Source organism: Mustela lutreola, chromosome 13 (genome assembly GCF_030435805.1).
Source record: "Mustela lutreola isolate mMusLut2 chromosome 13, mMusLut2.pri, whole genome shotgun sequence".
NCBI lineage: Eukaryota > Metazoa > Chordata > Mammalia > Carnivora > Mustelidae > Mustela > Mustela lutreola.
Genome location: NC_081302.1, coordinates 622,581 through 637,644, shown reverse-complemented (window position 1 = coordinate 637,644; position 15,064 = coordinate 622,581). Strand labels below are relative to the sequence as shown.

At 62.9% G+C, this 15,064-nt stretch overlaps 1 protein-coding gene across 2 annotated transcripts; it reads right to left on the bottom strand.

Annotated features, from left to right (window-relative positions):
• Positions 1-494: 494 nt before the first annotated feature.
• Positions 495-14,380, bottom strand: LOC131814035 (inactive ADP-ribosyltransferase ARH2-like). 2 transcript variants are annotated; one of them, XM_059144643.1, is made up of 7 exons: positions 13,538-13,707; positions 9,782-9,946; positions 7,811-7,936; positions 5,949-6,089; positions 3,772-3,899; positions 2,423-2,555; positions 495-1,627 (listed from the first exon to the last, which is right to left on the bottom strand). In XM_059144643.1, the coding sequence occupies exons 1-7, from the start codon at positions 13,596-13,598 to the stop codon at positions 1,470-1,472; spliced, it is 912 nt and encodes a 303-aa protein (XP_059000626.1). In that variant the 5' UTR covers positions 13,599-13,707; the 3' UTR covers positions 495-1,469. The 2 variants fall into 2 exon arrangements, with proteins under 2 accessions (XP_059000626.1, XP_059000625.1); XM_059144642.1 differs by lacking the exon at positions 13,538-13,707 and adding an exon at positions 13,962-14,380 and having other exon boundaries at positions 498-1,627.
• Positions 14,381-15,064: the final 684 nt, after the last annotated feature.

Here is a 15,064-nt window from a genome sequence, read left to right as displayed (position 1 = left end):
GGCCCGCGTTGCCTCGGGAACGGGACTACCGAGGGACTGGACCACAGTGCCCAAGAAACCGTAGTGGCCAAAAGGACGGGGTCCCAAAATGCCAAAAGGGTGTGTGCGCGTGTTGAAACGCTCCCCCAGGACACGCGCGAGGCGGCTTCCAGGGCCACGTGAGGGGCCTGGGAGCGCGACCGCGGCTGGGGGCCTCCGGCTCTCCACACAGCGCCCCGGGCGCACGGCTCGGGGATGTTGGAAGCCGAGGGCGTCACCTCTGCGGGAGCGCGGGTCAGACCCGCAGGGCTGAGACCCCCTCACCAGGCCGTGGCCTCGTCTTCCGCCCGTGCAAGTCTCTGCAGCAAGACGGGGCCACGGTCTCCTCCTCTCGGGGGCCCTGGGAATCTGTGCTGTTTAGCCGGCGGGCTGCGAATAGACCCCCTTCCTGACCCTCAAGGACGGCTAGAGTCCTGGCGCCGGACGGGGCCGGCCCTGGGCCGCCGCGGTGGACGAGCCCGCTTACCTCCACGGCCTGCGCTCCCGGCGGTCCGGCCGCGAGGCCCCCTGCACGCGGCTTCCTGCCTTTCCCCCCGAAAATAAAAACAAAACAGCGGCAGCGGCAGCGGGCGTTAGTCCGTGACTCGGAGACCTTCCTCGCCAGCGCCTCCCGCGTCCGTCGCCTGCCAGCTTGCGCCAAGCCTTCGCGCCCTCCTGGGAAGCGAGGGGTGACCCCGCGGGCCCCGGAGCCCCCTGAAGAGAGCGCCGCCACAGCCGGGCCGGCCCAGCCAAGCTGCCGAAGCCATGTTAAGCGCGAGACGCCCCCGGCTTTTATTCACACCAGATGCTACTTCCGAAAGACGGTGCGGGACGCTCCTGTCGGCCGGAGCAGGTGCGCTCGTTCTCTGCGCTCGCGGGCAGGGACCGGCCACGTCCTGAGCAGCGAGCCCGGTGGAGCCTGCGGTGGCCCAGGCCAGGCCCAGCAGGCTACGTGACAGCCGCAGACCACACCGAAGGAGGTGCAGGGACACACGAGGACCCTTTATTTCCCGGTTTTCTCAGGCACTCGTTCCAAAGGGGTTGGTTTTTTAAGATCTAAGATCTAGTGTGATTAAAAATGCCGGCGGAGGTGAAGCGCGTGCTTCCGGCTGCCGCGCCGAGGCCAGGAGCAGGCGGGGACGTGCGCTTGGTCCGCGCGCAGCCGTCCTGGTTAGTGTGGTCGGCACCGGGGAGCCAGCAGCATTAGTGGTGCACCCAGTGAGACACTCCGACTGTCCCCGAGGCTGTTTGTGCTGCCGCGCTGGGAGGCTTGGGGCCTCTGGCGTGGGACCACTGATGTCCCGGGGCCGCGCGAGGGCAGGACAAACATCCTCGTGGGACGGCAGGTGGGGTTCTGACACTGGGGAGGGGAGGGTTAGATGTGATTCTGGCCGGGGAGGCGTGGCGCACACCAGGAGGGCCGTGGGCCCCGACGGCGGCGGTGGGAGGCTTTACTTCTCCTCCGTGGACAGGCGGTACAGGGCCTCGCCCAGGCGCAACAGCTCCTCCCTGTGCTCCAGGTCCTCGTACAGGTCCGCGGGAACCCCGTCCAGGCCATGCAGCAGCCCGAACAGGCAGCCCGCAATGGTCCCCGTGGCCCCGCTCTCGCCTGGAACGAAAAACACAGGTCCTCAGGGACCTCGGGGTCGAGGCAGGCAGCCATGGCTCAGGGACCGGGCACTAGCAGAGCCTACCAGTCCCCCTTGCCAAGGGCTCGTGTCAGAGACCCTCTGGGCAGCTCCCCGGACCCGACCCCGTCTTCTCCAGGTGCCCAACCTGAGGGGTTTGCTGCCCCTCCCACCCTCTCCTTGCACACCCGGACACGCGCGATTGTGTGCAGATGCCCGTGCTGTCCTGGGGGCCGGGTGCCCCGGGAGCCCACGTTTGCGGGCGGCACCGGCCCTCACCACCTCAGCCTCGGCACCAGGAACCGAGGGGCTCTGATGCCCATGGAGACTCTGTGCCCTGTGCGAGCTGGTGTTTGCCAGGAACCCCTCATTTCACACCCGCAGGAGAGAGTGGGCACCGGGGGGCCGGGAGATCCTGCACAGCCTCGGGACCGTGACAGCTGCCCCTGCGAGGCTCAAACCCGCAGCGCTGATGCAGAGTCCCACAGAACCCTGTCTGGCCACAGGGTCGGCAGAACCATATGGGGCTGTTGCAGCAGGATGCCCACTCTTCGCCCAGTGGCATTGGAGGGGAGGGGCACGGACCCCGTCTTCCCCAAAAGTCCTTTCCTCGTGAGCTCAGGAAAACGGCCATGCGAGGCAGCACCCGCCCAGAGAAGGACACACATTCTGGGGGGCAGGAGGCCAGGCCCTTGGAGACCCTGGGAGGACACTTTGGGGTGAGAACAGGTTGCTGGTCGCCCAGAACCCAAGACCATTAAAGAAGGCAGTCCCACCTCCGTGACACATGGCCCGGTGGCAGAGCTCGGTCCAGCTGTCCCCGGCTCCAAGGAGAGCGTCGTAGGCAATCATGGGAGCATCGTGGCCCCGCCGGCCCCCTCGGCCTTCTGAGCTCCATTTCCGGTAAGCCTGAAGGAAGAGTGGGGTCAAGGTCACGCGACAGCAAACCAGTGTTGGCTGGGGCATGAGCTCCCGGTTTCTTCCAGGTCACAGGTGTTTACCTGCTGGCTGTGCACTTACGGGGCACCGTGTGTTTGCCAGGCACGGTCCCAGCGCTGGGCTGACCATGCACAGGAAAGACTCATCTTTGGAGGCTCCCATGAATGCAGGCCTTCCTGTGACAAACCAGCCTGGCCACGAGTTGGGGCAACTGCCAAGTCTGTGGTGACAGAGCCTACGCGGCCCTCGTCTGAGCAAAGCACGGGCCCAGCGGGCGCCAAGGCCCTGAGGCAGGGTGGGGTGGGGGCTCTGCATGAAGCCCCGTGGGGTGTGCCGCACGTGGTCAGGCTGGCGAGAGCAGGGAGCGGGCAGGGGCCAGGAGGGGGGGATGGGCTGTCACAGCCCCATGCCTTGGGGACCTTCAGCCTTGGTCTGGGGCAGCCGTATCATCTGTAGGACTGCCCACCGGGGCCTTCCTGCATCCAGGCGAGGTCCACGGGGGCACACAGAGGGGCGGTAAGGACACCCGAGCAGGAAGGGTGGCCCTCCCTCTTCTCTGACACCGTCCTGACATCGTCCTCACACCTGGAACGCAGACGCGCTGGCTGGGGCTGGGGCAGCCGGCTGGGACCACAGGGGTGCCTTCGGCAGGCAGAGGGGCCGCCCACAAGTGTGCTCAGTGCCTGACTGCAAGGGGCTTCAGCTTAGCTATGGACAACACGTGCGGATCTCGGCCACGCCGCAGGGACTCAGGTCTCTCCCCCGTGCTACCGCCCCCGATGCCGACAGCGTCCGCTGGCTGGGGTGTTGGCAGCCCGAGGCAGGGTGATGGCATGCAAAGCCTTGTTCATCAGCCTCGACTTGAAGTCGTAACCCCAGAGAACATGAAGGGGAACAGAACGTCTTTAACAACCCTATTTTCAAATTTTCTAGCACATACCGTGCTTTTAGTGAGAGAAAGTGGAAGATGAACTTTTATCTGTTTCAAACATGCTTCCTCCAGGAAGGTTTGCAACACACAGCGCCCCCCACCGCCGCCATGGCTGCTCTGGGCCCCTCGTTGCCGGCGGGGCGGGAGCCTCTCCGGCCGGGCTCCTCACACAGCCGGAACACAGCCGGGCCGCCGTGGCCCCTTGGCGGGGACCCCGGCCATGACCGTCCCCACCCTTGGACACGCCAGACTTACCTTGTCCCTCTCCTCTGCGTCATAGCGGTCAGGGAAGACGGCTTTGCTCCCCGAGTCGTCGCTGATCTTTCTCTCCTCCAAGTAAAACTGCCACTTAGCTTCAAAGTAAAACCAGTGCTCCTGGTACTCTGCAGAGAGAGCAGGTGCGCTGTGCCAAGGGCCGCCGGCTGGTGGGGGCCGGGCGGGCGGCCGGAGGTGGAGGGCTGAGCCCACCCGGCCACGGCTTCGTGGCTCCCGCTGGCGTCCACCACTGCTTTGAAACCACCGCGAGGAACGTGGAGACGAGGGACAAAGCAGCCCTAAGCCTTGCTCGACTCTGTCTGGGACCCAGGACCCAGCCTGCGGTCCCAAGACTGTTCTCCTGTGTGTTCTGAGCCTGTACCCCTGCCCTGACACATGCAGCTGGGGTGCAGGTGACGACAGTGAGCCTGGGCGTCCCTCTGGCTGGCGGCTGACACCGCAGCACCTCCTCGCCAGCTCGGGGAGCCCCCAGCTCAGGGGCACAGCCGACACCCGTGGGATGGGGGACGGCTCGGAGTCACAGATAGGCCCTAGGACAGGTGTTGGTGGGGCTCTGGGTCCTGAGGGACCTGCAGGCTCCCAGGAAAGCTGGCCAGAGTCCACTTTACAAAACTAACAGCAAAGCCACCGAAGGCCGGGGCAAGGTGACCAGGCCAGACAGGAAGGCTCTGAGGACACCCGGGCTCGGCCCGCGTGGGGCCACTTCTCTCCCGGCCGCTGGGCAGCAAGTTCGGGGACAGATGTCCAAGCAGAGAGACGGGGAACAGAGTTGCTAGTGTCGGTACTGCCCACGGGTTTTGTCACCACTAATCAGAAAGCCCTGTACACAATTTTCTCCAGACGGTTTTGGGTTTCTACTGAAAAGGGTGTGTGTCCTAGAAGGTCATAAAACTCTAGGTTGAACACGTTTAAAATTAAACAGAAAGATCCAAGTCCTCCCTGTTCCTGACCAGGAGTGCCCCTGACGGCTGCTCTGTGGAAAAGCCTGGGGAGCTCTGGGGACTGTCCCCCATGCAGCGGGAACACTCCGCATGGCCCGCACTAGGCCTCATTGACCTATCTCTCCCTGTGGAAGGACGCGGCCCCAGGCAGCCTCGCCACTGCAGAGAGCCCGGGCTGAGTGACTCAAGCCAGGCAAAATAAGGCAAGTGTGGAGCTCTGTTCTATGATTAGGGTTATAGGGGACACTTGAGTTCATGGTGGACAAGAGGTTCTCTGCTTCCCTCTGGAATGGGCTGGTGGGCAAGTTTCCCAGCTCTATGAGCTGGCAGAAGCAGAGGCAAAGCTCTCCTGGTCACGTTGGTCTGGAAGCTTCTCCAGAAGCATTTATAATGAGTCCCCACTTGTCAAAGGTTGACAGTGGGTTTCCTGTCTCAAGACCTCGGCCTCGGGCAGCCCAGAAGACCACAGCCTGCTCCTGCACCCACACCCCGAGGGCCCTCTGCCCCAGGAGGAACACGTACAACTTCAGAACAGCCACGCGGAGCTCCGGGCCCTCCCAGAGGGAGAGAGCCCTGCGCGGGGCCAGCTGCCCGAGGAGAAGCCGTGGGCTTTCTGGCCCTGCGCCTGCTTCTCTGTCTGGTCTGTCAGGTGCCATTTCCCCGACGCCAGAGACACCGTGATCCCGAGAGCCTCTGCCGGACAAGCCAGTGGACGCCACATGGGCAGCCATGGGGGGGTGTCTTCTGACCACGGGTTTGGGTAACTGGGACAGACAGACATTTCTGGGTGTTTATGTCACCAGCGGGCACAGATACCCGTCTGGGCTCTGGGTCCGGCCATCCGTAAGCTTTGGGAGCAGTGTGGATGTCGGTGTGGGCGTCCCTCTTCCCAGGGACGGGCTACTTTAGGACCATCCGGAATGCCGAAGCCCGGTGTGCACCCTCTTGTCTATCTGGCTGCTGTCAGACAGCAGGACGCTGGGGTCGGGGTGTGGAGCTCCAACTGCTCGACTGTTCCTGGTCTCCTGGCTACAGGAGTCCCCTGGGCAGGTGTCGCCCTCTGCCAGGGGTGCCTTGGCCCGCTTGGCGGGGTCAGGCCCCCGCCTCATTGTGGGGTGGTCCAACCGCGAGCTGTCTGGGAACCTGATCTGAATGTGCCCTGAGTGTGCATCAGGCCCGCCTGATGGGGAGCGACAGGAAAGGGGCTGGGCTTACCTGCCAGGTGCCGGATGGTCTTTTTACAGTACTCCTCGGCCAGCGGGACTGTCCGCACCATGTCCCTGCCCCACTGCTCCAGCGGCTTGCCCTGGGCAGCGTACGATGCAAACAGGGCCGTGCACAGGGACCCGAGGAAGCCTGCGGGGCAGAGAGCAGAACAACAGAACAACCATGGCTCTGGGCTCGGGGTCCTGGGCCGTGGCTCCGGGCACACTGGCCTTCCATCTCCTGCACAAAGGGCTGTGGTGGGGACACAGGAATGCCCGCCAGGCCTGCCCGAGGCTCACGGAAAGGACAACCACTCAGAGAGAGGCATGGCCGTCTCGGAACTGCCCTGGGGCTCGCTGGCCACTCTGGGAGGCACTGCTGCAGGCTGGGAGTCCGTGTCCGGTTCTCAGACCTGTCACCATCCTGACCCCCTGCCGTGGCCCTCCCCCAGGGGTATCCAGCCTCCAGGCCGGGCACCGCAATCCGACTGCGATGCCTGCAGCCCGCAGTGTCCGGAACACTGGACAGGAGCCCCTGCCTTCCTGGAGTAGCCTGCGGGCCCTCAGACCCTCCGTGTCTCATCGGGGCTTTCCGCAGAAACACACTGTGTCACGCGTTTCCTTCATACGAGCGGACAGTCCATCAGCCAATGTTGTAGAGGTCGGGACTGCAGACCTGGAGTCCTGTGGACCTCAGACTGTCGGCAGACACTCGGCTCTGTCACGCCTGGAGGCTTCCCGGGCTCAGCCCGCCTCCACCTGCACCACGGGCTAGCGGGCACTCAGCACGGAGCCCTCCCCAGCCGGCCAGGACAGCGCCAGCCGCTCCACATGTCTGCCTGCCGTGAGTGCCCCATGCGGGTGCTGCCAGGGGGGCACAGGGCAGCCACACCAGCTACAGCAACATTGAAAGTGGCTTGGAGGACGCCTGGGGGGCTCCAGAAGCGTCTGCCTTCGGCTCAGGTCATGATCTCGGGGTCCTGGGATTGAGCCCTGCATCGGGCTCCCTGCTCAGCGAGGAGCCTGCTTCTCCCTCTGCCTCCCCCGTTCACGCACCTGCTCTCTCTCAAATAAATAAAGTCTTTCAGGAAAAAAGAAAGTGGCCTTGAAAGAGGGAAGTCTCAGGGCAGCGGCGGGCTAGGCAGGCGCGTCCCCTGCCCTGATTAATGCGTGGTTACAGGTTTGCGAGTTTCATGTCATTTTTTTTTTTTTTAATGTATTTACTTGACAGAGACACATCGAGAGGGAACACAAGCAGGGGGAGTGGGGGGGGAGCAGGCTCCCTGACGATCAGGGGCCTGACGAGGGACTCAATCCCAGGACCCCGGGATCCTGACCCGAGCTGAAGGCAGACATTTAACGACGGAGATACTGAGGCGCCCACGTCAATCTTTCTTAAACTTAGGAGCCGACAGCCCTTCTAGGTCGTGACTCATGGTCAGTGCTGGGGCCCCGCCTGCCCTCATGCTGTGTGACGGACCTGCGGTGGGAAACCCCGGGAGCAGCCGGCGTCACGGCTCCAGGAGGACAAGCCCAGAGCTCGGGGCTCCATGCTCTGTCCTCCTGTGCAAGTTGGCCTGGCTCCCAGTGCCACAGTCATCCCCGCGACAGGTGGGGAAACAGAGGCACGGCTGGGGACGGGCGCGGCGCTCAGCAGAAGATGCCCGACCTCTGTGACACAAAGTGTCCGCCCGAGACGTCAGCCCGGGGCGCAGCTTCCTTTCCCTCCCCCCGGCGCACACGGCGCCACACATGCCGGGTTCACCCTCTCCAGAGCTGCCACGTTCAACGCCGAGCCGGCTCTTAGGTCGACCACATAGCGTACGCGGTGCGTGCCGGCCGACAGGCAAGCGACCCCGGGGACAGCGTCACCTGTGGGGTGGTTGTGTGTCATTCTGCCGCACTCGACGCTCACTTCCACCAGTGTCTCCAGGCGCTCTGGCTTCCAGTACCGCATGCCGACGCACATGGCTTTGGTGGCGGCCCCGAACCCTGACCCTGGGAGGAACACACAGTACACCCAGTTTCAGACTTGGCTCCGAGAACCCCGCCTCTGGTAGCCGGACTTCCACGAGTGACCGGACACGGACACACACTTAGGGAGCACCGATCCAGTCTCATGAAGGGAGTGGCAGACAGGCCCACGACCCAAGTGCCTGACACACAGAGAGGACGTGGATGGCAAAGCTTCTGCATGTCGGAAGGTTGCTCCGGCATCGGACACAGAATTCTGGGTGGCTTGGGACGCACTCCCGCGCTCTCCCGGGAAGACGCTGGGCACAGACCCGCAGAGACTGCGTGCTGTAGCCGGACACGTTGGCTCGCTGTGAAGCCAGCTCCGCTGAGCGGCCTGCCTCGGAGCGAGGGCGCGGTCCCGGGGTCCCGGGGTCCCAGGGTGTGACGACAAGCCACCGCACTGCCCTCCCACATGCTGACGGACGCCTGGGCCATTTCCCCCGGTGGGGGGTGGTGACAGCAGCGTGAACTCTCCTAACCAAACCTTGGTCCCGGCACATGCTTTCTTTTCTCTGGGGCGGACACCCCGGAGGGACCGTTCAGCTCCTCCGAGCAGTGAGCGGTCACCTCGGAAGGAGCTGGGTGGTCGTGTCCTGTGTCCCCCCGATGGGCCTCACGGTCAGTCTTTCCACACCCTCGCCAACACCTGTCGTTTCCTGACTTAATTCCAGCCCTTCTGACTGGCGTGAGGGGGGATCTCACTGTGGTTCTGACTGGGGTTTCCCTGACGCCGAGTGCTGTGGAGCGACTTTTCCCGTGTCTGCTGGCGTCTGAAGTCTCCTCGGAGAAGAGTCTGCTCCCGTCTCTGAGACTTGACCACTATTCCTTCACATCATTTCTCTGCTGCCCTTCGCTCTACGGGGCCCTGCCACAGGCACATGAGGTCACTGTAAGTCGCCTGTGCTTTTTTCCTATTCGCGAATTCTTTTTCCTCTGTGTCCCACTCTGGGTTGTTTCTACTGTTGTGCCTTCAGACTCACTAAGTTTTTCTTCTGAAAACTATAATTTCACCCAGTGCATTTAGAAACTCAGACGTCGTAATGTTTTTCTGAAAATGTGATTCGTGTCCATCTGTGTCCTTAAGTAACTGCTTCAGCCTGTGGAGTACCTACAGCTTTACACCCGTTCGGTGACTCGAACAGCTGCCTCAGGCTTCATGGGTTCTGATGATTGACTTTTCTCTCCGTGATAGATTCTGTTTCCTTTCTTTCATGCCGCGTTAGATGCCATGATTAGATGCCAACCTCAGGATAAGCCGACAGTGGGTTCTGTCCCCCAGTATAATTCCAGATGGGGAGACCTGTCCTTAGTATAAGCCTAGAGTGGGGTCCGTCCTCAGTAGAAGCAGAGACAGGGGGACCCCTCCTCAGTAGAAGCTCAGATGGGGGGACCCATCCCCAGTATAAGCCCAGAGTGGGGTCCGTCCCCAGTATAAACCCAAAGGGGCACGTTTGTCCTCTATAAACCTGGCAGGGCAGGCCCAGGACCCAGGAGCTGGTGCCGTGGAGGCAGAGATCTGGTCACGTAAATATGGCCCCTCTGAACACATTGGAGCATCCTGGGGACAGACCACATGCTGCTAGTACGTGTTTTCCTGACTTTGGTGAAATACAAGCTTAAAGGGAAGGCAGTCGAGAGTGATCCTTAAGATGAACCCAGGACTGGTGTGGATGGACGCCTGGGTGTCGGCCGTGGCACCCGGGAGCCCCAGCTGTCCCCCTGTGCTGCGCAAACCTGCGGTGTTGCTGGTTAGTGAACGGCACACGGGTTAGTGTCCAGGCTGCTGTCCCACATGCGCTTTATGGGGAGAAGAAAGCGCTCCCTGACCTTTCTCGTTGAAAGGCGTGTGCCAGGCAAGGAGGTAGTTATCTGGCTTCAGCTGCGAGCAGCCTTCCAGGGTGGCCGGGTCCGCCCAGTGTTCTGGAAGCTTCTCGAGGACCTCCACATAGCGCCTCACCATCTCCCGGTACAGGTCGTCCAGGCACCAGTAGTCTGGGAATGAAAGAGCAGGAGAACAGGGTCAGGCTGAGCAGGAAGGGCAGCGGCCTTGTGAGCCCCAGGGCATCAGGGACAAGGCCGGTGGCAGTAAGCTTCGTGGCCCCACGTGCGCGGAAGAGGAGGAAGCTTCTGGCGATCTACCGCCCACAGTCGTGGCTCCCTGGGGATGTATAGCCTGCACAGGCTTCACTCTGGCTACACAGCAGAGTCCAGACAAAACCCACAGTTCTACCCACGTGAGGACTGGCCTGAAATCTGCCTGTTCCCTGGGCTTCTGCGAGCCGGTGTCTCTGTGCGGCAGGCAGAGCCTCCGTACTCCGTCGGCCGTCTCCCTCCTGGGAAGCAGCCCAGGGCAGCCCCAGCTTGTCCCAAGCTGTCCCCAGTGTGTGAGGGCGTCCCTTGAGGATGGCGGACATGGAGGGCAGGGTAACTAAAGCGCTGCCCATCAGCTGTCGGGGGGCCGTTCCCCTCGACAGTTGCAGGTGCCCCCAGCACCGCCAGCTTGTCTTGTTGGGTCATGGGGAAGGCTCCGTGGGTTACGTGACCTGCCCGAGCCCAGAGATGATGGTAACCAGAGGTCGAGGGCAAGGTCTGAGCACCGCTGTCATTAAAAGCCCAGCCTGGTGGGTAGAGGCCACAGAGCTCCAAATGTGGGGTCCAGTTTCTTTGTTCCATCAGAGAGCAGGGCGGGGTGGTGGAGAGGCCGCTGTGCCAGGCCAGCTGGGCAGGGGCAAGGCGCCAGTGGGACTTGCACAGCTACCAACAGACTCACTCCGTACCCAGAATGCATGTCCGCCCCTCTCCTGGGTGCACACCCCGACGTGGGGTGGTGTCAGGAGGGAGCCCTGACCCCGTCCTGGTCACCCCGGCTTCAGGGAGACAGGTTCACTCGGCAAGCCCCTCCCTGCGCCAGGAGGGAAGCTCCTGCCGCCCTCGCGCCCGAGCTGTGGCTCCGAGACGGGACCTGGTCCTCAGTCCTCCTGCCCCCAGCTGCACACGGCAGGCGGCCTGTGGGACGCGCCACGCATGGCCGCAGTCTGGTGGGGTGTGTAGAGAGTGTGTGGCCAGCCGGGTTGGGGGGGTAGTGGGCTTCACGGGGCACACAGCTGCCGGGGTCATCCAGATGACCTCCCTTACAAACAAATAGCCTTCCTTAACTCGAAGTGGGGTGAGGGAGTCGGCCTTCCAGAATCCCTCAGGTAATCCGTTCTATTCTGGAATTACATCCTTCTGAAGGAAAAAAAAACCTCCTTAAAAACAAAATAGCAACAGTCTTGTGTTTCAGGCTAGAATCCAAACCAGAAACAGGTTTTCCGGAGCCGCCGTGCTGCCTCGTCGGACTCTCGCCACCTTGTGACACGGCCTGTGGGCTCACCCTTCTCCGCCTTCCCGCTCTGTCTCTGCAAAGACAAGTCCACTCACGAAACCCCCGCACGTGTCCCAGCCCACGTCAGCGTAAAGAAGACAGAATGCCCACAGCAACTCGTTTTGTAGTAAAAATGTCAGCTTTTCAAAATGCTGTTCCCACCAGGGAGCCGGCGACAGAGGGGACAGAGAGCTGGGTCTGGACAGGCCGGGTGCATCACGCGTGGGCCAGGCCCCCCGTTCCCCTGCGGGTACACACACGCTCGAGACACCTGCTGTGGTCCCCGGTGGGCTCACGTCCCGCACCCCCGTCCCGTGCCCGCGCCCCCACCTCGTCTACGTAAGCCTGTGCCGGAGGCGTCATCGTCCCAAAGAGCAGGAGGGAAACCAAGCTCACGAGTTTGAGGCCCGAGAGTGGCAGGTCCCAGGGCCCCCGAGGCGCCCTTGGGCGACGGGCACAGGGCTGCACACACAAGGCAGCTTTGGTGACTGCGGGCCGTGAGCCCGCCGGCGTGCTGCGGACACCGGATTGCCCGCCGGCCTGCAGGGAGCGCGACGCTGCTCGGGGGCCAGGACTGATCTCACCCAGTTCCGCACATTCCGGAGACGCAGCCCAAAGGAGCAGGTCACACAGGCCGTCTGTGACCCTGTGTCTCCCTCACGACAACAGGAAGGACCTCGCGGCCCCACAGCGCAGAATGGCGGACGCACTTGAAAATGCCAACCCATGGTCCCAGTTTGTGTGTGGGTCTGAGGAATTAGCGTCCACAGGGTCCTGGAGGTCCCCGTGCGGCCGCTGGCTGCAGGCGGAGGGCATGGCGCGAGGAACTTGTGTGTTGGACGCGAGTTACTTGGTCTCGTCCCTGCTCAGACCTCACGTGGCTGTGGGGCCCTGGGGCGAGTCAGCTGACCTCTCTGCGTCTGTCCCTCTTTTGTAGAGCAATGGTAAGGACGTCAGCTTTTGGGGTGACATGAGGGTCAGACGGTGACACAGGCGGGGTCAGCACACAGCATGCTGCGCTCAGCACCACGTCGGGGCTGGTGGGGCCCGTGGACGGGCCTCAGAGGCTCCATTTTGGCTGCAATTTGTTATTTTTTTTTATCTCTCTTTTTTTTTCAATTTGCTATTTTTTTTAATAAAGATTTTATTTATTTCACGAAGACTGGGCACAAGCAGGGGGGAGTGAGAGAGGGGGAAGCAGGCTCCCCGCTGAGCAGGGAGCCCGACCCGGCCCGATCCCTGGACCCTGGAATCATGACCTGAGCCGAAGGCAGCCGCTTCCCCAACGGAGCCCCCAGGCGCCCCACACCTCGCTATTCATTGATAAAAGATCCAGCTGCTGGACTAGATTTGAATAAATTTCCCCTTAGATTGTTAGTGACTTGAACAAGAACCACGCTGCGCTTTGCGGAGGTTCCGGGTCGGGCGCTCTTCTCCAGCGACCCCTGGAGACTGGCAGGCCAGGCGGTGCTGGGCACGCAGCGGCCCCCGGTGCCCCGGCCGGAGGCGGGGGCTTGTCTCGGCTCAGAAACGAAGCCCCGAACGCCCCCCCACTTCCTCCATTTCACATCAGGCAGATTCTGCCGTTTCTGTCAAGAGGGCTCAGGCTAATCTCAGAGAGCCCGTCGGTCCGGGGGCGGCTGCAGACGCGCGGCGGGTGGGCTCCACCGTCACGAGACACGGGGGTGGGCGCGGAGAGGACACGGGGACCGTGCGGGGCGCCCGGCCACAGACGCCACGGAGGGAGCCGCGTTTGGGAGCAAGGCCCGGCCGCGCCGCCCGAACCCGGGGGCCGGGGCTGGGCTCGGGCGCGGCTTCCTGAGGAGGGTGGGCGTCCTGCTCCGGGTCAGCCCAAGGACAGACACCGGAGACACGGAGACACCGGACGTCCCCGCTGCACAGACTCAGGGAGGTGCCCCCCGCTCGGCGCCCTTGAGCTATCTTATCTGTGCGGCTCCAGGCCTCGCCTGGGCTATTTTGGATCCAGCGGCAGACGGCATTCCTGCCCGGTGAGCGCAGAGCTAAGCTGGGCGAGCCCCCGGCACGGGGCCTAGGCCTCCCTGCCTCTCTGCCGCCCGACTTGCACCCTGTTAGCCGGAACCGGCCCAGGAGCTGTGCTCACCCCCCGCTGCTTCCCTGAAAGTCGTGCAGACACGCACCCCCGTCCACCTGCTGCCCAGAGAACACGTCACGCCCCCGGCCCCAGCGGCCAGACTCACCGCGTCGCCTCCCGACAAGCGGTTTAGGCAGATACCTGAGTCCTATTTTGGGAGATGGCATTTAGACTCAAACTCTTTGGGATTATAAGTAATCCCCAAACAATGTTATCTTAATGGGCCCAAATTTCCAGTGGGCTTATTGTTTTTCTCTTCCTTCAGAGTAAAACTGGAGGGCCGACTGCCTACAGGGAGAAGCTGGACCCTCTCGCGAAACAGCCCGAAGCGAGACATTCAGTTGGTTTAACTCTGGAGACACGTTTACAGACGTGAACCGAGTCAGATTTCGGAGGCCGACCGCAGACAGGCAGAGTGACACAACCCGGAGAGGCGGCGAGAAGGGGTGCTGGTGGCCAGGGTTGGGGTCGTCGCGGTGGAGACGCTCGGCGCCCGCAGGACTGCGGTTGAAGGCGGGTGGCCGGCTTACCTGTGGTCAAGGCCCCGGCTGTCGTCAGGTGCATGATGGTGTTGTCACTCACTGGCCATGTCTCTGGGGAGAGTGGCCGCTGGTCCAGGCTCCCGCTTGTCTGCAGCCCCTCCTGGACCTTCTTTCTGGAGGCACTGTTGTCCTTGTGGGCATGTCTGTGTCCGAGCGCGTCCCCCACGGCCCCCAGCAGCATCGCAGCCTTGAACTTCTCCATCGCGGAGGCCGCTCCTCTGGCGGTTCGGCTGCCCCACGCCCAGCCTTGGTGCTTCACGGCTGTGGCCTTCAGTGCCCCCCAACCCCCGCCCCGCATGGTGGTCACAGTGCCGCTGGGAGGAGCCCCGAATGGCCAGGCACGCCCCTCTGTCTCGGCAGGTGGCACCAATGAGAACCTCTCCGGCCCTGCTGCTCCGGGCGCCTGTGCAGGAGCCGCGTGGTCACAGCCCTCCCTTAGGCGTCAGGGGGGCAGGAGCTCTGAGCCGTGACAGCTGCAGCCGCCTCCCCACGGAGCGACAACTCTCCGTGCTCAGCCGGAGCCAGAGCTGGGGAAGGCGAGCACTGGCCTCCACAACTTGGGGTCGAGTCCCAGGGCAGTGCCTCGGGCGCGCCAGGCTCAGGCTTGGGCAGGCAGCCTCCTGCTCTGTGCACCTGCTCCTGCGGGCTCTGCCCCGACAGCCTGGTTTTTTCTCGCATTTCAGGGAAATGGAATCGTGCACTCTGTGGCCTGATGGCATCACGTCGCATTCCATTCTTTCCATGCAGTTTCACTTTTTGGAAAACTGTTTTGATGACACAGTGTTTGTCAGAAAACCTAGGGAATGTGCAGGCCAAGGAGAGAAGCGCCTGGCATGTCTGTGGGTGTGGGTCTCGCCCTTGGCTCTCGTGCGGCGGCCAGGCTCCAGACCCCAGCCTGTGCGCAGACGTGCCCAGGTCTGCGGGGCGGATGCACTACAGGAGGGGAGGCTGCGGTGTGAGTGTGCGAACCAGGCCCTGGGGTTGAAGCTGGGAGTTCAGAAGCAGTGTCCCCGCCCGCCGCTGGCCCCGGGACCAGGTCAGTCATCAGACCAGATGTAGGGCCCATCAGCCCTGGATCCAAGGAGTGCGTC